At 51.8% G+C, this 21,710-nt stretch overlaps 2 protein-coding genes across 2 annotated transcripts; both read left to right on the top strand.

The window, feature by feature from the left end:
* Positions 1–486: 486 nt before the first annotated feature.
* Positions 487–8,330, top strand: Birc5 (baculoviral IAP repeat containing 5). Its single transcript, XM_032914019.1, has 4 exons — positions 487–681; positions 1,064–1,173; positions 4,718–4,835; positions 7,788–8,330. The coding sequence occupies exons 1-4, from the start codon at positions 571–573 to the stop codon at positions 7,875–7,877; spliced, it is 429 nt and encodes a 142-aa protein (XP_032769910.1). The 5' UTR covers positions 487–570; the 3' UTR covers positions 7,878–8,330.
* A 4,899-nt stretch (positions 8,331–13,229) lies between these two features.
* Positions 13,230–18,115, top strand: Tmem235 (transmembrane protein 235). Its single transcript, XM_032913014.1, has 4 exons — positions 13,230–13,559; positions 15,574–15,654; positions 16,205–16,342; positions 17,839–18,115. The coding sequence occupies exons 1-4, from the start codon at positions 13,385–13,387 to the stop codon at positions 18,078–18,080; spliced, it is 636 nt and encodes a 211-aa protein (XP_032768905.1). The 5' UTR covers positions 13,230–13,384; the 3' UTR covers positions 18,081–18,115.
* Positions 18,116–21,710: the final 3,595 nt, after the last annotated feature.

The following is a 21,710-nucleotide window of genomic DNA, read 5'->3' as shown; positions in this document are numbered from 1 at the left end:
CAAGGTGTCTACAGGAAGGATGGCGGCTGCAGGGAGGATCTTCCTAAGGGTGCCCTCTCCACCAGCCTGTGGGTGGGTCGAGGCACTCTATCAGCTGGGTGGAGCACTGAACCTATCTAGCTGGCCAGGGCCTGCAAACCCTGAAGGAGGAAGAACCCGCAGAGCACGTGGGACCTGCAGCCGACAGGCTTTAGAGAGGTACCCTAGGCCAGTCCGCCACTCTCGGACTCTCTCCGGGGCTTCTGGAAGGCAGTTGAGTAGCTCCAGCTGATACTAGACCGAACAACAAGAAGGAATCGCCGCAGAGGACACAACTCCCAGCAAGCCCTGCGCCTGCCAATCCCGGAAGGCCACGCGCGGAGGCTCATGAGGCGGGACTTTCCGGGCTGGCCTCGCGCCGTCCACTCCCGGAAGGCGACTTTTTCCAGAGGGCGTGGCCTGCGAGGCGCTACAGTCGTCGCCTGCTCCCAGAAGGCTACGGGCGAGGACGCGGGGGCGGGGCGCTCCCGGCCTGCTCTGCGGCGCGTCTCCGCCCGCGGGTTTTGAATTAGGGATTGTGGCGGCGCTATCATGGGTGCTCCGGCGCTGCCTCCGACCTGGCAGCTGTACCTTAAGGACCACCGCATCTCCACCTTCAAGAACTGGCCCTTCCTGGAGGATTGCTCCTGCACCCCAGAGCGGGTGAGTCGCCCCCTACTCGCACCTCGGCGTCCGTACACAGACATTTCCGTCCCAGCTTCAAGCGACTCCATCCTGGGCCGGACGGTGCCTTAGTGGTGGGACCCGGGATCAGAACTCCCCAACCTCGCTTCGCTCTGTTAGCCAGTCTATTTTGCTCTGCTCAGGACGGGGAAAGACTGCTCTGTTCTCCACGAGGCCACTCCACTCTCCCCATCCTCTACCTGAACCACTAAGGCTGCCCTATCCCTACTGTTAGGCCCCGTAGACCTGGCCTCTTCCCATTGTTCCCAGAGGCTGCCTCAGCTCTCGGCCCGGAATGATTGCTGGAGATGCTAGGATAAGGTCAGACTGTTGATCCTTGCTCACGAGCTGTCCTTTTCAGATGGCGGAGGCTGGCTTCATCCACTGCCCTACCGAGAATGAGCCTGATTTGGCCCAGTGTTTTTTCTGCTTTAAGGAACTGGAAGGCTGGGAACCGGATGACAACCCTATGTAAGTGCCGCGGGCTACCCTCCGAGGGTTTCCTGGTGCCCCCCTCCCATTGGGAGTCTTTTGGGAAGAACTGGAATTGGGACAAACCATTTGTATTTGGTAGAAGAACCTGCTTCTTACTCATGTGTTCCAGGCTGGTCTTGAACTTGTTACACAGCTCAGACTGGTCTTGAATTCTTAATTTCTGCCTTGGTTTCCTGAGTGCTGCCAACATGCACTGTTTTGCCTGAGGTTTTGTTGTTGTTGTTGTTGTTGTGTTTTGTTTTTGTTTTCAGATAGGGTTTCTCTGTGTAGCTTTGGCTGTCCTGGAACTCCTTCTGTAGACCAGGCTGGCCTCAAACTCAGAGATCCACCTGCCTCTGCATCCCAAGTGCTGGCGTTAAAGGTGTGTGCCACCATTGCCCGGCCTGCCTGAGATTTTTAAAGATTTGCTGTTGTCGATGTTGTTAATGTGCACATGTATGTCAATTTCTGCCGTGCATGTGGGTATCAGATCCCTAGGGGCTGGAGTTAGATTCTGTTATGAGACCCCTTATGTGGGGTGCTGGGAACTGAGGTTCTGTGGGAAAGCACCTAACTGAAGATCTGTGGAAAAGGGCTCCTAACCATTGTGCTATCTCTCCAGTCCCAGATATTTTTATATTATTATTATTATTATTATTATTATTATTATTATTACTTTATGTTTTTCTTTTGTGTGTGTTTGGATGTGGGTGTCATGGTAGATGTCGGAGTAAAGACAACTTTGAGGAGTAAGTTCTCTCCTATTGTATGCGTCCCTGGAATTGAACTCCGGTGAGCAGGTTTGGCAGCAAGCATCCTTACCTGCTGGACCATTTCTGTGGCCCCAGTTTGATTTCAGACCCCAGGACTGAGGTGCATATTTTTTTTTTTCCTTGGGGCTGGGGATTGAACCCAGGACCTTGGGCTCCCTAGGCAAGTGCTCTACCACTGAGCCAAATCCCCAACCCCTGAGGTGCATATTTTACATACCAAAAACAGACCTGGCCTCCAGGTTCTCCCAGCATCCCTTGGTGCCTCACGGGCATACCCCACCCCCACCCCTGAACTTTTCAGCCCAGGGGCCAGACTGCCCTTTCCCCCCCAAGACTCCTCCCTATATAATCCAGACTTTTTGATCTTCTCTCTCCTGCTCTTCCTTCTCTTCCCCCTCCTCTCTATGTGCGCTCTTTCTCTTCCCCTTACCCCCTCTTTCCCTTCTCATGGTGACTCCCCTGGCCTCTGTCCTTGGGGCCAGTGAATTCACCTGAGAGCAGCCTTCCAATTAGCCTGCAATTAATATCATCTAATCTGGCTTGAATTGGTTCATTTCACCAGCAGAGAAATGATTTATCAGCCCCTGACCATGATTCTTTAGAAACAGCTGTACTGAAATAGAATCCACACACTGCAGAAGTCACTTTTCGGGTCTTCGCTTCGTCATTACTCTGGGTTTCGTCCTTATGCACACCTGTTCTTCTGCTTGCCCATTATACCTCCAGCCCTGGCTCTTTTTTTTTTTTTTTTTTTTTAGATTTATTTATTTATGTATACAGCATTCTGCCTGCATATATAACACCTGCAGGCAAGAAGAGGGCATCAGATCTCATTACAGATGGCTATAAGCCACCATGTGGTTGCTGGGAATTGAACTCAGAACCTCTGGAAGAGCAGCCAAAAGACACATTAGGGGTTAAAAACTGCAGCACCCTCTGACCAGAGAGAAACAACTCTGGTGCTTCTCTTGGAGAGAAAATTGAGGCCATAGAAGCATCACTTTTGTCAGCAAAGAAGGTGAGGGGACATGGGAGGCATGACAGACAGACACAGCAACCTGACTGAATACTCAAGAGCTGTGTTTTCTTTTGCCTGTTTGTTTAAGGCTAGATGTCTTGCTGGGCATGGAGACCCACACATGCCACCTACCTCAGCACTCAGGAGGCACTGGTGGATCAGCCTGGGCTACATAATGAGGTCCCGTGTCAAAAACGCAAGGTCCGGGGCTGGAGAGATGGCTCAGAGGTTAAGAGCACTTGTTGCCTTGCACAAGATCTAGGTTTGATTAGCACCCACCTGGTGGCTCACAACCGACTACAACTCCAGTGCCGGGGGATCTGATGCCCGAGTCCAGTTTCTGCAGACACCAAGCACACATGGGACACATACACAGAACACTCATACACCAAAGTAAAATTCAAAAAAGGGGAAAAAAAGACTTAACATTGCCTGTGTTTGGAGTTTGTGTGGCTGTGTTCTCACTGCAGTCCTGGGTTGAGTGTTGTGACAGAGCATAGCCAGGATATGGTCCCTTTGCAGGCGTGTGCGAGTTAGCAGAGTCCTGGATTACCGTCCAATTGCACCTTGTTCAGAATCTGTGCTAACGTTATAAAAACATTACTGTAAACTGAAATGATTTCTAGCAGGTCTTTGTGTGTGTGTGTGTGTGTGTGTGTGTGTGTGTACAAGCAGGTACATGCATGCACAATATACATATGTGATGATGTGTGGAGGTTGAAGGACAATTTATAGACATTAGATCTCTGTCCTCTACTCTCTGGGTCCTAGGATGGAACTCAAGCTGTCAGGCTTAGTGAATTTTATTTACAAATTTTTAGGTATGGATGTGTCTTAGGGTTTCTTTTGTTTGTTTGTTTGTTTTGTTGTTGTTTGAGACAGGGTTTTTCTGTGCGGCCCTGGCTATCCTGGAACTCTGTAAAGCAGGCTGGGTTGAACTCTGCCTTCTGAGTGTTGAGATTAAAGGTGGTCACCACCACTGTCTGGACCTAGGGGATCTGTTGTGAAGAGACACTGTGGCCACAGCATTATGAAGGAAAGCATTTAGCTGGGGCTATGGCCACAGCATTATAAAGGAAAGCATTTAACTGGGGCTGTCTTAGAGTTCAAAGGTTTAGTCCATGATCATGGTGCAAGCATGGCCGCATGCAGGCAGACTTGGTGCTGGAGAGGCAGCTGAGAGTTTACTTCCATATCAGCAGGCAGCAGGAAGAGAGAGTGACACTGGGCCTGGCTTGAGCATCTGAAACATCAGAGCCTGACCCCAGTGACACACACTTCATCCAATAAGGCCACATCTCTTAATAGTGCCACTCCTTATTAGTCTATGGGGCCATTTTCATTAAACCCACCACAGGGTCGGGTGGCGTCTCTGGTGGAGCATTCCTTTAGTCCCAACACTGAGGGGGCAGAGGCAGGTGGATCTCTGAATTGGAGACCAGCCTGGTCTGCAAAGCAAAGTTGTACAAAGCCCAGGACAGCCAGGGCTACATGGAGAAGCTCTGTCTTGACAAACAAAACAAAAATCATGTAGCCTCCTATTGATCACTAGAGAATCCAGAAAAATATTGTGACCATAAGGATGGGGAGACCTTACAGAGAGAAGATAGGCTGTGTGGGGCATTCCTGGGACATGTTTGCCCTTGATGCAGTGCAGGGTGCACCAAAAGACAGCCGTGGAGATGGGAGATGGGCTGCAGGTTGTGAGTGGCGGTGGCATTTTTGACATGGAGGTCTGTTGGTTTTCTAGAGAGGAGCATAGGAAGCACTCCCCTGGCTGCGCCTTCCTTACAGTCAAGAAGCAGGTGGAAGAACTAACCGTCAGCGAGTTTTTGAAACTGGACAAACAAAGAGCCAAGAACAAAATTGTATGTATGACCGAAAGTAAGGACTGAGCAAATTCAGTCCCCAGAAGCCCTGGGGGATCTGTCTCAGGGAGCACCCTCAACCCGGGGGACTGACCTGGAGCGTGGCTTGGAGCTGGCGTGCAGCAGCAGACCTGTTCCCTCAGAATGTGATTCAGTGGTGGTTCCTGTGTAGGGTCACCTTCCCAACTGAGTGACAAGCATTGTCAGGAGCCCTTATCACAGGCTGATCCCCTGTGGTGGCAGTAGTAGAGGCTTGGGAACATGGAATAGAGAATACTGTCTGAAGGGGACACTGAAGCAGACAGGGCAGCTGAGCTTTGCCTCTTGTAATTGGGAAGTAGGTGGCACAGGTGAGTCCACAGGGAGGTGGCTCCCATGCAGCCGGGCATGAAGAGTCAAGGTGGCCAGAGTCCAGAGCTCACAGTAAACCTGAGTCCACTGGGACTGAGAACACCCCATGTTTTGCATGGGGTTTTCACTGCAATTGTTTGTCTATCTGAAGTCCAAATTTATCAGGCAGTCTGTGTTCTCCTCTGTTACCCTCGCACTGTTTTAGGGGGAGGATTTGGGGAGGGGTTTACTGGCAAACTTCCTCATGCTCGAAGGATGACCTCCAGCTGACCCTGGCCGGGGCCGAGACTAGGACCTGCTGTCCTGCTTACCACGGTTTCACTTCAGCTGTGAGTTCCGTTCCTTGGTGGAGGGCATTGTGAGATAACCGACTGGTAACTCAGTGTCGAGGATGATGGTTTTCTGTCAACAGGGAGGACTGAAGACAGTGTTGGGTCCAGCATGCTCAGACACTCTGGGGATGGGCAAGTGAGGTCGGCCTTGCTGATCAAAGTCTCCGTTATGTAGTGTTGTTGTTGTTGTTGTGGTTGTTGTTTTGAAGCACAGTTGGAGTTCAATAAACATTTAATACTAGATTGGGCACAGAGTCAAAAGAACCATCTCTCCAGGCTCAAACCCCTCTCCCAGGTTTTCTTTTTCTTTCAAAGACAGGGTTTCATCATCTAGCCCTGGCTGCCCTAGAACTCAGGAACTCATTATGTAGACCAGGCTGGCCTCAACATACAGAGATTGACCCACTTCTGCCTCCTGAGTGCTGGGATTAAAGGCATGTGTTACTATGTGCTTTTTTTTAAAAAATTTATTTATTTATTCATTTTCCTTAAAAACAGAGGCTTTTTAAATTTTAATTTATTTTTTAAAGATTTATTTATTATATATAAGTACACTGTAGCTGTCTTCAGACACACCAGAAGAGGGCATCAGATCCCATTACAGATGGTTGTGAGCCACCATGTGGTTGCTGGGATTTGAACTCAGGATCTCTGGAAGAGCACTCAGTGCTCTTATCCTCTGAGCCATCTCTCCAGCCCCTGTTTTTTTAATTTATAATGTATTTTATGTGTGGGTGTTTTGTTTGTGGAGGTCAAAAGAGGGCATTGCATTATCTAGAACTGGAACCATCATGTGGTTGCTAGGAATTGAACCCAGGTCCTCTGGAAGAGCAGCCCGTGCTCTTAACTGCTGTGCCTTCCCAGACCCCTGAGTGTTCTTTGCTGCTGTTGTTTGTTTTATGAGTCAGGGCTTCTCCTTGGCTGTCCTGGAACTCACTCTGTAGTCCAGCTGGCCTCAAACTCAGAGACTCACCTATCTGCCTCCTAAGTGCTGGGATTAAAAGCGTGCCCCACGCCAGTCATCCCTTCCGGTTTTTAAGGTGGTAGCTCTGTGGGTCTGTGGAGATACCATAAGGAGCACAGCCATTTTTCAGTCTTTTTTTTTTTCTTGTCAACTTATTTTTAAATTAAGTTCTCCAATCTGTGAACGTGACTTTTATTCTTCTGTAATAATTGTCCTCTTACAGGCTCACTGCTCCCGTGTGCTAACCTAGGCCTAGTCCTGGAAGTTTTAGTCTCTGTACAATCTAATCTAGGCCTAGCATGGATTCAGCCTCTGAAACGCTTCTGAATCAACTCACTCTTTCTAGTTCCTTCTGAACTCTAGCTGGATGGTTCACCTCAGCTGTTCTGGCTCAAATCCTCTTCAAGCTGACTGATTCAATCTGGCTTCTCTCTCTCAGACTCCTGAATTGCTCTGCTTGGCCTCATACTAACTTTGGCAGTCTGTTCTCATTTTCTGGCTCCTTCTCATTTTCTGGCTTGTTCTTCACCTGCGTCTAGTTTGTTCTCTTCAACGTGTCTCTGTAAAAACTCTCTCAGTAAAACTGCCTCCTCTTTTCTCTCTCTACACTGCTTCTTAAATAGCTTCTCCTTCTTCCCTTCTCATGAGAGTTGAGCATATCCTGTTCTGTCAAATCTTTCTCTGATTCGTCACTTTGTCTGCCACTCAATTAGACATCATTTCACACATGGGTGCTTCCTTCTACAAACTAACATTACCTTCATTGTTTGGGATTAAAGTTGCATGTTAAGGGCATGTCTGTGTTCCAGCCAGAGTGATTAAAGGTGAGTGCTAAGGGCTGAACTACACCACAACTAGAAACAGGTTTTTCCAGTAAACAACACAATCTTGGGGTTCAATGTGATCAAATATCCTACAACACTAACGCTGGCTTGGTGCCAGGGGGTACAGTCCTAGGGTGCAATCCCATATAATTTGGTCGGCTGAAGGAGGATTGAAAGTAAAAAGCTATCCTGGGCTACATGAATCCTGTGTGAGTGAGTGTGTGTGTGCGTTCCTGCCTGCCTGCCTGCCTGCTTGTGTGGGTGTATCAAGGAAGAGAAGTTGGGGCTTGTAGCTCAGTAAGTATTTGCTTGTTATGCTTGAGGCCTAGGTTCAATTCCCAGTAATACAAAATTAATAACTTTCCTTTTAGTACTTTGTTATTTTGTTGCAGTGGTGATGAAACTGTGGTGTCTCCCTTGCTAGGCGAGCCCCTCCCTCTGGGCCACACTGCAGCCCCATTGTGTCTGTTCATCATTCCAGGCAAAGGAGACCAACAACAAACAGAAAGAGTTCGAGGAGACCGCGAGGACGGTCCGCCAGTCCATTGAGCAGCTGGCTGCCTTACGCTGAGCCTTTGCTGGGGCAACCTGGACCTGAGTGACATGCCACGGCTAAGCCACTTGTCCCAGCTTTCCAGGCCCGCCTGGCCGTCTTGGTGTCTTACAGGAGACCGTGACATTTCGAAACTGGACATCAGATGATTTGGGGTTTTGCTTTAAAGTGGCTCAGCCTGTGTGGCCACCTCTCTTTGGTTTTGTGGCTTTGCTCTATTGTGACCTGGACGTAAGCACTGAGGAAGGGAGTGGATGAGGGACAGTGTTCTCTGCCCAGACCTATGGGGTGGGGAGGGGGGTGAAGGGAGGGTTGTGCAAGCCCTTTCTGGTCTTGATGTTTCCATGCCTGGCAGCTGTCATAGCCCATGTGTAGATGTGGTTTATATATGTTTGCGCTGATAATTCTTCTGTCCTTCTGATGAGTCCTCCTACCATGGGGTAATGGAATAAAATAACTTAACAAAGTGGACCGTAAGCTCTTTCTGTCTTGGGGAAATGGTTTGTTTGGTCTTTTGAGATGGGCCTCATGTGGTCCAGGCTGACCTGGAGCTTTGTATAGCCAAGGCTGGCCTTGAACTCCATCCTGCTGCCCGACCTCCCAGAGGTCACACAGAACAGGACCTCCTTTTCCTTTTTTTTTTTTTTTTAAAGATTTATTTATTCATTTATAGGAGTACACTGTAGATGTCTTCAGACATGCCAGAGAAGGCATCAGATCCCATTACAGATGGTTGTGAGCCGCCGTGTGGTTGCTGGGATTTGAACTCAGGACCTCTGGAAGAGCAGTCACTGCTCTTAACCACTGAGCCATCTGCAGCTCCCAGGACTTCCTTTTTCTTGCTTCCTTTGCAGACCTTTGCAAAGCAGCAAGTGTGATGGACAGTGTTGTCAACTTCATCACTTATAAGGTGGGGAGTATTTCGATTGTACTAATTGAGGTGGATCCTGCGCTAAGTGATGCAGAAATGAGCGTCAGGGTGCACTCATTGTCCTGTTTCCTGACCGACCAGCTGCTTCTTGCTCCCTTGACCCCGACTTCCGCATAGGCACCAACTGCACCTTGAACTGTGAGCCCTGGGTAACTGCTCCTCTCAGGTGCTTTTGTCAGAGGATTTTATCACAACAGCAAGAGAAACTAAGGCACCAGGGGAGGTGCCGCCTAATGGTAATCCTAGAACTTTGGAAGCAGAGGCTGAAGAATCAGGGGTTCTGAGTTATCCTAAGCTATACATATGGAGGTTGAGGTCAGCCTGGGCTATTTTGTGCGTGCTCAAACCGTATGACTTCTCCAAGCATGTGGGGAAAAGCGCAGCCCACTGTAACACAGCACGGTTCTAAAAGGCAGGCGGGGTACAGACTTCACAGGTGTACTACTCTGCACCCCATGCTGATAGAGTCTAGGTCTGCTCTGTTCCTACCCTGTTCACTGATTCCAGGAGGATCAACAGGAAGCCAGTAAGACCTTCAGAACCCAGGAGGCATGAAGCAGAGTTAGAAATGACAGCTCAAGGGGTTGGGGATTTAGCTCAGTGGTAGAGCACTTGCCTAGCAAGCGCAAGGCCCTGGGTTCGGTCCTCAGCTCCGGAAAAAAAAACAAAACAAAACAAAAAAAAAAACAGAAATGACAGCTCAAGTGACCTGAGGCTTCCAGCAGGGCGGAGTGAGCTGCCTGCAGCTTAGCTTGAGGACCACTGGAAACCAAACTGACCGTCCTATCGGGCTTTGGTTCTGTCTGCAGCAGCCCAGCAAAGCCCAGGCTCAGCGTGTGTGAAGGATTCAGGCCACGCACTTTCCTGGTGGCAGTGGTGTGTACGCCTGTGCTCACTTGCATGACTCCTGGGAGCCCACTTCAGGAGCTGCTCTGGACATCTGGGGCCTGGCTGTCTCCAGATCCACCTAAGACATCCTGGTGGCCTCCCCGAGGGCTTAGACCAGCTCTGTGCAACAGTAACGAGCAAAACAAGGGAACCAGGGTACAACATTAGGAGCTGGGACCATTCCCATCTTACCGCAGAAATCATAGGAGCGGAGGGGTTAGAGAGCAGAGGCTAGACAACACAGATGTGAGAGAAAAGGACCTATGTCTAGACGGCTGGTCAAAGCCACAGGCAAGCACCAAGGTGGAGATCTGAGCCCAGGTGGATCTAGGACCCGGTCAGGGATTGTAGGGCGCCCTCCTGTGGTGAACAGCGGTACTGCGCATGTGCAAGCTTTGCACCTGGCATCAGTTGCTAATGAGGGAGCAGTATCATGCTAATGAGGTGATTCCTGCTCTGCCAATCCCTGAAGGACAATTAGCATAGCCTCAGCCTGCTGTCTATATAAGGCGAGTGCTCTTGCTGCTTGAGGTCCCTGTATCAGAAACGAGGTGGTCCTGCAATAAAGGCTGTTAAGAAGGATCCGACGGTGTTGCGTCTTCCTTGCCAGACAAGGTGGGCGCGACAAGGGATGACAAGACATATGTCAGGCCGGCCTGGGCGGAGGCCAGCTCTGCCACAGTCTTGACACTGGGGACCCTACTGCCTGACGTGAGCAAAAGTCACCCTGAATAAGGCCAGGAACCAGCACAGCTTCGAGTTTCCTGTCCACTGTCTCGGTCTATAGGTCTTGCTGGGTTTCAACAGGGAGGGGCCAATCTGGGTCTCGGCTGTACGCCCATAGCCCCCAAAGTGGGGCATTCTGAACTGGCACTGTGCCCTGAACCCTGCCTCCTGCAGTCAGCTTACAGAGTTTCTTCTTGCTCTCTGAACTTCAAGGAGGTAAAAAGCCAGCTAGCGTTCCAGAGCACCCTTGGTGGCATCAGAAGAGGCACTGTTGAACAGCTTGTCATCCAAGTTCCTGTCAGAAGCTGCCAGCTGAACTGACAAGGGTGGGTGCACAGAGCAGGTGGCTTCTGGTCACTGCAAGTGCAGTCTGGTGTGTGTGTGTGTGTGTGTGTGTGTGTGTGTGAGAGAGAGAGAGAGAGAGAGAGAGAGAGAGAGAGAGAGAGAGAGAGAGAGAAAGAGAAACATGGCAATGGGGAACATCTTTTCCACAGCAAAGCCCTAGCTGGTGGTAGGCGTGGCCAGCTCTGCAAGTGGAGCCTCGCAGACCCTGTGGGTTCCACTTGGTTTGGTACTACTTGCTAGTCCAGTTACAGCCACAGTCACATCTCTTAGTGGCTGTCCAGTGAATCCTCAGCACATGTGAGCCTTGTTTCATCCAAGCAAGATGATTTTTTTCTCTTGGTCTTGCATCTGCTGAACTTAGCTTTGCCCTGCATGCTGGATGGATGAATGGGCCCGTTGGACAGTGATTTGGGTGAGGTTCATCTATGAAAGGGTGTTTACCATGCTCAGTAAAACTAGCTGGCAGATAGCTGATGGCCAGCTGCTGGAGGGTAATTCAGCTGACAGTTCCAGATGCTTCCCCAGACTCAGGCTGAAGACAATAGCCAGAGTTAGCCTTGGGAAGGAAGTTCATCAGTCACGTGGCTGGCACTAGAAAGAGACTGCCCAGAAAATGTGACCTAGTTAAAGACAGGCTTGGATGCAGACCTGTCTCTGTCAGTCAGGACTGGACTATCCTCTAGAAGCCCACCTCTGTCTTTGACATCTGTGACGATAGGTTATGCTGGCTTGGAAGAGCCCCTGCAGCAGGGAGAGGCCAGCACACAGCCTGGCTGGTATGGCTTACACACTGAAGAGACAAGTAATGAATACAGGGTAGTTCTAAGGTAGCACCTGTCTTGGGGCCATTCCGGGAAGGACACTAGCAGAATTCATTAGGGCAACCCCCAGGGACCAGCAGTGCTGCCCAGAGGACAATGTCAACAGTGACTTTGGCTGCACAGAACCAAGGGGTTGAATATGAAGTGGGTGTGGGCCGTTCAGTGCTGTGAAGGCCGATGCCTCTTGCTGTCACTTCCCTCCTGGGGCAGCAGTGGCCTGGCTGTCGTCTACCTTAACAGCTGCACTAGACCTTTAAGAACGGGAACCTCTGCAGATCAGCTCAAGGACAGGGGGCTCAGTGAGAGAGAGGCAGGGGCAGACCAGCACATCAATTTAGACTTCTACGCAAGGAGCCTTTGACAGAAAGCAAGACTGTTGTTGTGTTGATGCACTGTGGGGTAACTGCTAAATGACCTCACGTTTGCATGACATGATTATCCCCAGCTGTAATCAGAGTTTGGGATGAGAGTCTCCCATCTCCCTTTCCTCCTGTCCAGGGAGGGCTGCGGCTCTCTGAGCACCCATTGGGTTCTTGGTCTTCCCCACATCACTGGGTCACCGGCGACCACCTGGTTCCAGTGCAGGGGTGTCTACAGGACAACACCAGCTGGAGAGGTCGTCACACAGCAGATGCAGCCGGGGATGGTTTAGTGTACATGGGAAGAGAACGTCTTGCAGTATAATGGAGGAATTCTGTGTTTGCTTCAATTCTTGTTTCAGTGGCTGGATTCCACTTGAAATATTGTTTTAATAACTTTGCTAAGATTGCTTTTTATCTCTGGACCACATTCCTCAAGCCAAGAGCTTAGCAGAGAGAAATATATATATATTACAGAGAGACCCAAATAATCCAAGAAAGGGTTTGGTTGACCTGAGTGTCAAAGCTGTGTCCAAGAAAGACCACCTCTGTCCCCCCTCTTTAGGTTCTGACCACCCGGGGCAGTGATCCAGAGGCCCTCCCATTCTCCAAAATGTAACCCAGCTCATCCAGCTTCAGCCTGGGTTCCTCCTGGGGGAGGCCTCTTCCCTGCTCCTTTGCCCTGCCTGTCACTAGCATCTGACTCCTGTCCTCCAGGGGTCTGTATGTGTGCCCAGAAAGTGAGAAGCAGTGCTTTTTCTCCCCGCCTCCGGGAGTTTATCCCACTGGTCCTCTAGACTAATGGAAACCAGGGCCCCATGCTGAGATGTGTCACACCCTGAGTCTTCCCTAAACGTGCCCAGCAGGGTCTGTCTACCAGCCATCCCCCTCCACAACCCTTCCTCCTTCTAGGAGCTTTGGTACAGCTGCTCCACAGCCCTGAGGGGCAGGGGAAGAGCATCTTAGACTCACCTCTGTTCATCTTCCCAAACACCACACTGCACCGTGCCTAGTCTGTGACGTAATTGGAATTTGAGCCCAAATTTACTGTCTCCAGCTTTGCCTGGACCTGAGATTTCTCCCTCTTCCCTTACTGAGTGGCCAGCACAGAAAAGTGATACATTTCCTTGCATACTTGGCCACTCCTGCGGTGGCAGAAATGCAGTGGTCACAGAAGAACCTAGGACAGGGTCTCTCCCACGACCCTACCCTCCACTTAACCTCTGCTTCCTGCCAGCCTGCTCCACAACACCCCTCCCATGCCCTCTCCTGCTGATGCTCCCGCCCTCCCATCGCCTAAACCTTCACTAGCCTGCTTCATTTCAGTCCTGAACCCCGACTGTTCCCAGCCCACGGTTCTCTTCACTTCCCTGACACCCGGTGCAGCCAGTCCCTAGCTCCTCTTCCCACTCAGCCCTGTGTCCCGTGGTGCGCTGCTGTCCGATTCCAGCTCACATGGCCCTGCTAGCCGCGTTGTTTCTGAGTGCAGCCCTGGGCGCCTTACTCAGTTTCGCGCTGCTGGCAGCGGCGGTCGCCAGCGACTACTGGTATATCCTGGAGGTGGCAGACGCTGGCAGCTCGGGCGGCGCGCGGCTCTCCTCGCATTCCGGGCTCTGGCGCACCTGTGAAGGTAAGCTACACCCAGAGAGCCCTTGGTCCCACTCCCCTTCTACCTCCTTTATTTCTACCCCCACCATCTGCTCCCCAGGGAGTCTCAGTTCCATCCCATCAAGGTCTCCCCTCAAGTTGCTGGGGTGTGGAGGGTTTGGGGATGAAGGTCCCTGCTCAGGGACAGGCTGCTGTCATCGTGACCATGACTGGGAAGAAGGGGGTTGGGGAGCTGACACCATGCTTCCTTACATTCGGAAGAGCTTTTCTTTAAGACCTGGATGGGAAGAGTTAGAGTGCCATTGAGAGATGACAGGTCGGGTGGGCCATGGACCTGCTCCTTGTTTCTGAGTAATTTAACAGTTTGTATCTCCTTAGCATTTCTAGGTCTAGGGGCCTCCATGGAGGTCAGAGGAAGAAGAGCACCAAGAGGCTGGATCCCAGGTGCCAGGGCTCAGTCACTGCTGCTCCTCCACAGGGCCAGAGAACCCCTGACCCTGTCTTAGAGGAGGAGCTATGGGACTAAGGAGGGGTTAGAGGAGGGGCTATGGGACTAAGGAGGGGTTAGAGGAGGGGCTTTGGGACTGAGGATGGGCAGGAAGCATAGGTGGATGCTCAGGCCCTGTAGTAGACCACAGACCTTTAACCAAGTGACCAGGGGCTGGTATCTCCTATGTCAGGCTTCCCGCTGCCCCCCAAATCCCCCTTCTCACCAACCTCAGTCTGATGCTTCCCTTGCAAAAGGTGTTAAGAATGTGATGGTGATGGTGTGTGAACACATGGTACGGTGTGAACACGTGGTACTGTGTGAACACATGGTACAGTGTGAACACATGGTACGGTGTGAACACGTACAGTGTGAACACGTGGTACAGTGTGAACTCGTGGTTCAGTGTGAACACGTGGTACTGTGTGAACACATGGTACAGTGTGAACTCGTGGTACTGTGTGAACATGTGGTACAGTGTGAACACGTGGTACAGTGTGAACACATGGTACAGTGTGAACACATGGTATAGTGTGAACACATGGTACTTAGGTGTGAGAAAATATAAGTTGTGTGAATACGAGAGGCAAAAATGAACATATGATTGTGTGACTGTGTATGAGTGTGTGTGTGTTTGTGACTGTGTGTTTATGTGTGCACACCTGTGAGCAAACTTGTATGTGTAAGCATATGTGTGATAGTGGCTTCCTCTCTCTTATCTGTGTGTCCTCGGCATACATGTATATGTAGGTACTTGTGTTGTATGCTCATCATACACACATGTGTAGGTGCTTATGTGTGCGTGCTTGGCATACATGCATGTGTAGGTGCTTATATATGTTGTCATCATACATGCATATGTAGGTGCTTGTGTGTATGCTCAGCATACATGCATGTGTAGGTGCTTATATATGTGTGTTCAACATAATACATGTGTAGGTGTATATGTGTGCATGCCCAACATACATGCATGTATATGTGTATATGTGTGTGTGGTCACCATACATGTATGTGTAGACGCTTATGTGTATGTGGTCAGCATACATGCATGTGTAGACACTTATGTGTGTGTGGTTAGCATACATGCATGTGTGGATGCTTATGTGTGTGTGGTCAGCATACATGTATGTGTAGATGCTTATGTATATGTGGTCAGCATACATGCATGTGTAGATACTTATGTGTGTTTGGTCAGCATACATGCATGTATAGGTACTTATGTGTGTTTGGTCAGCATACATGCATGTGTAGGTACTTATGTGTGTGTGGTCATGTGTTAGGACCAGAGAGCCCATATAACATGAGTCAGGAAGGCTCCAGAATGTGGCATCTCCTCTCTGGTGACCCAATCTGGGCCTTTCAGAATGTTTGAGATTTTAAACTCACTTCCCAGCAGGTATGGCCTTCTGTGACCCCTAACTAAATGAGAGGTCTAGTCTCTATCCCCTCCTTTGGAGCCATAACCCTGAGTTTCAAGAGTTAAACTGGTCCCAAGGCTGTGGGACCCATGTTTCCCAGCCCCGTGTGCCGTGTGCACCTTGGCTTTCAGAACAGAACAGCTGTGTGTCCCTGATCGACCCTTTTGCCAGCTCCGGCCTGGAAGCTTCTCCCTCCATACAGCACCTGCTCTGTGAGTCCTGGGACAGTGCCATCTCTGATTCTTCAGGCAGGTCTGGAACCCAACCACCTCACCTCAGCCCACAAACTGTTTCTGAGGCTCGGGCCCAGAGGGTTTCCATCCCAGTCCTCTGACCAGACGGCAGAACCCCAGCCTGCTCTGCCCTCCCCTTACCTCCGTTCCTTCTCAGTGGAGCCTACCTCTGCCTTTGAGGATGTGGACCACCTTGGAGCATGACTGGGTCTCCTGGGGCCCACCAAGTCCCTTCTGGACTGGCCAGTTTTCGAGTTGGATGGCCACCGACAGCCTACTCTCCCTGAGAGGCCTGAGGGTAGAGAGGGGAGGGCATTGGCGGTCCTCTCTCGTCCTAGCTTCAGGAAGCCTGTACCAGAAAGGGGTGGCCGCGGGGAGGGTCTAGTAGTCCCTCCGGAAATAGGTATCCGCTTGAACCTCTGCTCCGCGGCAGGAGCAGGTGAAGGCGTGGCTATCTTTAGTTCTTCCTTGGAGGCGGGCCCCCCTCTTCCCGCCCCTCTGCCCGACCCTGAGCCCCCTCTCCCCACAGCCCTGCATCGCACAGTCATGGTAGTCTTGCCTCTGAGCCTCATCCTCATCGTGTGTGGTTGGGTCTGCGGCTTGCTCAGCTCCCTGTCCCAGAGTGTCCCTCTGCTGCTGGCCACAGGCTGCTACTTCTTGCTAGGGGGTGAGTTGGAGGGAGGGTCATCCGGGGGGTGGGGCGTCCTCACTCACTCAATCCCCATCCTGGTCCCTAATCCCCTCTGAGCATCAGAGAGCTCACTCCACCATCCCCAAGGCTGGCCCACCACTAAGGAGCACTGGAGTGGAGCTTCTTGGCCTGGGAGACTTGAGGTTCTCCACGGCCACTGCAAAACTAGCTCTGTGCGTAGATGTCTTGTTACAAGAAGACAGAGTAGGGCAAGCAGAGCCATAATGTCCTTGGCCCTTACCTCCCTAGTCCCAGGCTAAAACCAGCCACAACACCAGGCTGAGCTCCATGTAGGCCACTTTAGCAGGCTAGAGACCCAAGGCTTCCAGAGCCAAAAGGACACGGGTGCTCGGGTCCCCTTGAGTAACTTGGTACTGTCTGTCCCAGCCACATTACATTCTCCTGGCTGTAACCACAAAGATGAGATCACCCAGGGTGGCACCCCTTCCCAGACATGGCTGCCCTCCCTACAGGGGATGCTGGGCTCCTCAGGAGACCTTTGTTAGGAGTGGGATGCATTTGAGATGGGGAATCCACAGAGAAGAAGTAATGAGGCAGACATTCAGAGCCAGGTCTCTGGAGAAGGAAGTCAGGGTAATCAAAATATCAGCCGTGGCCTTGACCCAGGAGACTGACTGTGAGTGCCAAATCCAATTAGGAAGCCATGGGAAGCCACCACAGGGAGCCACTGACAGCCAGAGTGGGTTAGGATTATAACTGAGAAACATCTCGGAGCCTCTGCATTTTTTTTTTCCTTTGCACAAAGAAGATAGAGAGTTGGAAAGTAGCTTCTGGGCGAGGCTGACCCCGCCTTCTCAGGGCAGAGGGCACTTTGCCCTCAGAGGGGGAAGCATGGTGAGAGACCGGAGTTCCCTGAATCAAGAGGTCAGGAGGAGAGGCAGATGGATGTAGAGTCGTCAGCTGAGGAGGCTGCAGGGACCAGCGGGGGGATGTGCTGTAAGAGAGCTAAGGCAGAGAGATGGGGAGCTGGGCACTGCAGGCGAGGGGGACCCCAGCCGTGCTGGCTCCTGGACAAGCCTGAAAGTGTGACCATTCCACTGTGGGTGCTGACCCATCCCTACCTGTCCCAGAGTGCAATGCATTAGATTCTTTTCCATGCCCGTTCGCAGATCAAACCTGTGGCTTTTGCTGCAGGCAGTTAGAAATGCACCCTCACCTCACCCCCACAGCTGCCCGAGGGTGGATGGAGGCCAGATAGTGCAGGCTGCAGGGCTGTGCCTTTTGCTGACATAACTGAGTTCTGGGGCTGTTGACAAGGGGTTTTGCCAGGTGATGTCTCAGGGTGAAGGACTGTATTGGAAGCCCCAATACTCACCCCTTAAAACTCAGAGCTCACTACCCTTAGTGCCTGTCCTGAGGTAAAGGTGGTATTTGGGAGGGGAGAGGAGACCTAAAGTCAGCTCTACCACGGGAGGACGCGCTGAGCAGTCTTGCCACCCTTCTCTCCCCAGGCGCCCTGACCCTGGCAGGGCTCAGCGTCTACATCTGCTACTCACAGCTGGCCTTCGTGGAGGCTGCCCGCCTGTATGGCCTGCAGCACGTGCAGAGCGTGCACATCAGCTTCGGCTGGTCACTGGCCCTGGCCTGGGGCTCCTGCGCCTCAGAGGTGCTCAGTGGTGCTCTCCTGCTCGCAGCTGCCCGTCTCCTCACCCTGAGCCAGCGCCCAGGAATGCCCCACTCTGTCATCCTCTGAGTCCCAGTGTGGCAGGGTGGTGGGGAGAAGGACGTCTCAGGCACCCTTGACGTTTGCTGGAGTCCTGGCTGGGAAGGGGTCCTGGGGATGGCTTGTGGCAGAAGTGTTCACCTCCTCTCCATCTGGACTCGAGAAAGGCAGTGGGTAGCCGGTGCCTCCAGTCACGAGCTTTTGATGGTACGGTCTGGCTGGGATGCCTCAGGGCTCTCTGTGTCCAGGAGGTGCTCTTGCTCTGGGGGATGTGGCCCACTCCAACCTGGGCAGCTGAGACTGTTTGGTGGGACCCCTGGGTTCAGTTTTGTTCCCTCTCCCCATGGGAGGTTGATGGAGAGGAGGCTCGAGGCTGGATGGGAGGGCACACCTTCTAGGCAAGGTGGACCTTTGGGTATCAGTCCTCGTCCTCAGCAAGCTGCTGTCCATGCTGGCCTGGAACTTCCTCTTTGTAGCAACAGCCAGGGGGATGCCTGAGACTGGCCACATTAGGGGTGAGCTGGGACCATGCCTGGCCAGCCCTTGGGATGTCTGGACAGAGGAACTCCGCAGAGGGAGGCAGAAGCCTGGCCTGGAGACTCGCTGCAGATGTGGATGGGTCAGTGCACAGGTCCAGGCCTGCAGTCCGCTCCCTGTCTGGGGCAGCACGGATGAGAACTGAACCAGCTCTGGCCACACGAGAGGGGACACATCTGTGTTATGTATCTGGACAATAGGTAGCTATAACTTAGGGGTTGTGTAGTGCCCCAAAGCCCCAAACGGCTGATTCTGGTGTAGACCCTTCCTGAGTTTGGGATATGTACTAGGGAAGAGAAGGTAGTATTTCTCAAGGTTTGGTCCCAGCGGTATCCCTAAGCCACTTTCGGTTGCTTCTAAGGGTCTGGGGAGCCTCTGAGGTGTCTGGGGAGCCTCTGAGGGGTCTGGGGGGCCTCTGAGGGGTCTGGGGAGCCTCTGAGGGGTCTGGGGAGCCTCTGAGGAGCCAGGTTTAATGGGACCCACTGAGGACAAAGGACTGGAGCTGATGGAGCCCCTGCCTTCCAATTTGTGTTCAAACCTTTGCAATTCCATGTACAAGCACTTCCAAGTGCCCGAGTAAATTAGCTGTGATGTATATTTTTTTCTCTTACAGTATTTGTTTGTTTGTTTGTTTGTTTGTTTGTTTGTTTATTGCGGGGAGGGCACAGGGGTAAAGCCTCACTATGTTGGTCCGAACTTGCTGCCCCCACCCCCACCCCCCTCGGCCTTAGTCTCCCTAGTGGAGAGATTTCAGCCATGCACCACCAGGGCCAGCCTGGAACTCTTCAAACTAGGTAATACTTATTTCTCATGATAGCACAAGGCTGAACACAGCCCGTGCCTGTGTCTCTGTCCATCAGTGCATGTATGTGTGCATACCCATTACAATGTCTCATATGGGGTGTGTGCTCTGTCATGTCCTGCAGCTACAGGATTTGCCTTCTTCCTGGGTCCAGAGCCTGAGAGGAGCCTTGGGCCTCGGCAGGATCTGGGCTGGCTCACGGGGAGCGAGAGGAAAATGACAGCCTCTCTCTGTCCAGCTTCATAAACATTTGCTGAGATGTCTGCCTGCTGGAAGCCAGGCTGTGAATTAAACTCCAGCCCCACGGAATGTGGGTGGCTTTAGGATTCCAGTCCACACTGGGGAAGAACCCACACGGTGGCTGTGAAGACCTCCCCACTTGCCTAAGGGTATGTGTCTGTGTCCAAGGGCATGTGGCTAGACATGGGACTTACTGAAGTCATCCGAGGCCTTGGCTCTGATGGGCCAGTCTCCTTAGCAACGCCCAATGGTTTCATCTTGTTTTGCGGTTCACTGGGTAGCTGAGCTGTGAGGCCCAGGTGAAAGGCAGGACAGTGCTGCCTAGGGAGGCGTTAGCAGCTCAGAGCTGATGAGAAGAGACAGTGGGCTCCAGCGGATACGTCGAGAGGAGAAACAAGTGGGGAGCTCTTCCACACATACAAGGACCAGCCTCTGTGGCAATCGGGCCTCATGGGCAGGAGTCTCACCATTCCCTACGTGTGGGCCTCAGTTCTTGCAGGCAAATGTGGGCCCGGGAAAGAAGCCCCTTCAGCAGCACAGAGCTCACTGGCTCTGAGCTCAAGTGCCTGCAAATGTCCCACCCTTCCTTTTCTTTTGCAATACCACAGATGCCTCTGGTCGGTTATCCTCTGATAACCCAGGGACCCGTGAGGATCCAGTGTCTCCTGGATGCAAACTTCACCCCAGCCAGTTACAGCAGCAGCCTCCAGATGATAGGGAGATCCTCTTGAGATCTCTTTCTGACACACCAAGTCTGGACTGACCCCGGGATACATAGGAGGAGGCAGATAGTGCCTGCCTAGGGGGAGCCCACAGCACTGAAGCTGGGCGGATGGGCATAAGAAAGCCAGGGTACAGAGCAGACACCAAGGAGGCTGATGACCCACACAGAGCCTTCATTGCTTAGGAAAGGTCAAACCGAGCTTCAGCTAGCCCTCAGTTCCTAAGGCCAGAACCTCAGAACATGTGAGGGGCTGCTGCCCGGTTAAGACACTAGCTGGCCTGGGGAAGCTTGCTCTCCATCAGTGGGTGCCGACATAATGCACATGTCTCCAGAAGGCAGTACGAGAGAAAAGGGAAGGCACTGGCTTCATGCTCTACCACCGGAAGCACAGGAGAAACACTCTGGGGCCCTGGGGAGCCCCAAACACTAGACTCCAGACAGATTTGGAACTTTCTGGGGGTGCAGGGCAGACAGCCCTCTGCCGCAGCAGGCGCTGGCTTTTCTCTGCTTGCATTAGCTGCAACCCAGACAGTCTGTCATGCTGATGTCCCCTCCTGTGCCTTTGACCAGCCCACACACCATGCCCATTCTCTCCAATGGCTTCCTAGTCATCTCTACCTGGGGTCTCTGCTTAATCCCCTCACGTTGAAGTCCAGTCTCCTCTCTGGTTCCTGTGAGACGCCAAGAGCTGAAGCGACGGACTATTGCTAGTTTAGATCCTGGCATTACCCCCCAAAGGTCCCTGTGACAAATGCTCTACCACGATGTTCTGCCTCCTGTGGATGCAGCTACAGGGATCACTAGTCACAGACTGACGCTTGCAAGGCTGGAAGCCAAAAGACACTTTTTCTTTAGTGAGTTGACTGCTTTAGTGAGTTAACTGTTACGGTGACACACAACTGACTGGGGTGTGCTTCCCTTTCCACAGATTTATATACACATCCAGAATGGAAGATCCATGCGTGTGTTCTTGTTGGTTTTGCCTGCATGTGTATCTGGGTATTTTGTAGGTACCTGACGCCCGTGGAGGCCAGAAGAGGGCATCAGATCCCCTGGAACTGGAGTTACAGATGGTTGTGAGCCAATGTGTGTGTGGGTGCTGGAAATTGAACTTGCTGCTCTCTGTTGTGTATTTAGCCCGGACATAAAAATAGTCAATACAGGGGCTGGACAGATGGCTTAGTGGTTAGGAACACTGACTGCTCTTTCAGAGGTCCTGAGTTCAAATCCCAGCAACCACATGGTGGCTCACAACCATCTGTAATGGGATCTGATGCCCTCTTCTGGTGTGTCTGAGGACAGCAACAGTGTACTCACATACATAAAATAAGTAAGTAATCTATAAAAACACAGCCAA

The sequence above is a fragment of the Rattus rattus genome, chromosome 9, assembly GCF_011064425.1.
Source record: "Rattus rattus isolate New Zealand chromosome 9, Rrattus_CSIRO_v1, whole genome shotgun sequence".
NCBI lineage: Eukaryota > Metazoa > Chordata > Mammalia > Rodentia > Muridae > Rattus > Rattus rattus.
Note: the sequence above shows the minus strand (reverse complement) of the source record. Positions and strands in the feature narration are given on the sequence as shown.

Coding starts and splice junctions, on each gene's coding strand:
- Birc5 (XM_032914019.1), top strand. CDS start 571: ATGGGTGCTCCGGCGCTGCCTCCGACCTGGCAGCTGTACCTTAAGGAC. Junction 682..1,063: donor GCTCCTGCACCCCAGAGCGG/GTGAGTCGCCCC, acceptor TGTCCTTTTCAG/ATGGCGGAGGCTGGCTTCAT. Junction 4,836..7,787: donor AAAGAGCCAAGAACAAAATT/GTATGTATGACC, acceptor TCATCATTCCAG/GCAAAGGAGACCAACAACAA.
- Tmem235 (XM_032913014.1), top strand. CDS start 13,385: ATGGCCCTGCTAGCCGCGTTGTTTCTGAGTGCAGCCCTGGGCGCCTTA. Junction 13,560..15,573: donor GCTCTGGCGCACCTGTGAAG/GTAAGCTACACC, acceptor CTTGGCTTTCAG/AACAGAACAGCTGTGTGTCC. Junction 16,343..17,838: donor CTGCTACTTCTTGCTAGGGG/GTGAGTTGGAGG, acceptor TTCTCTCCCCAG/GCGCCCTGACCCTGGCAGGG.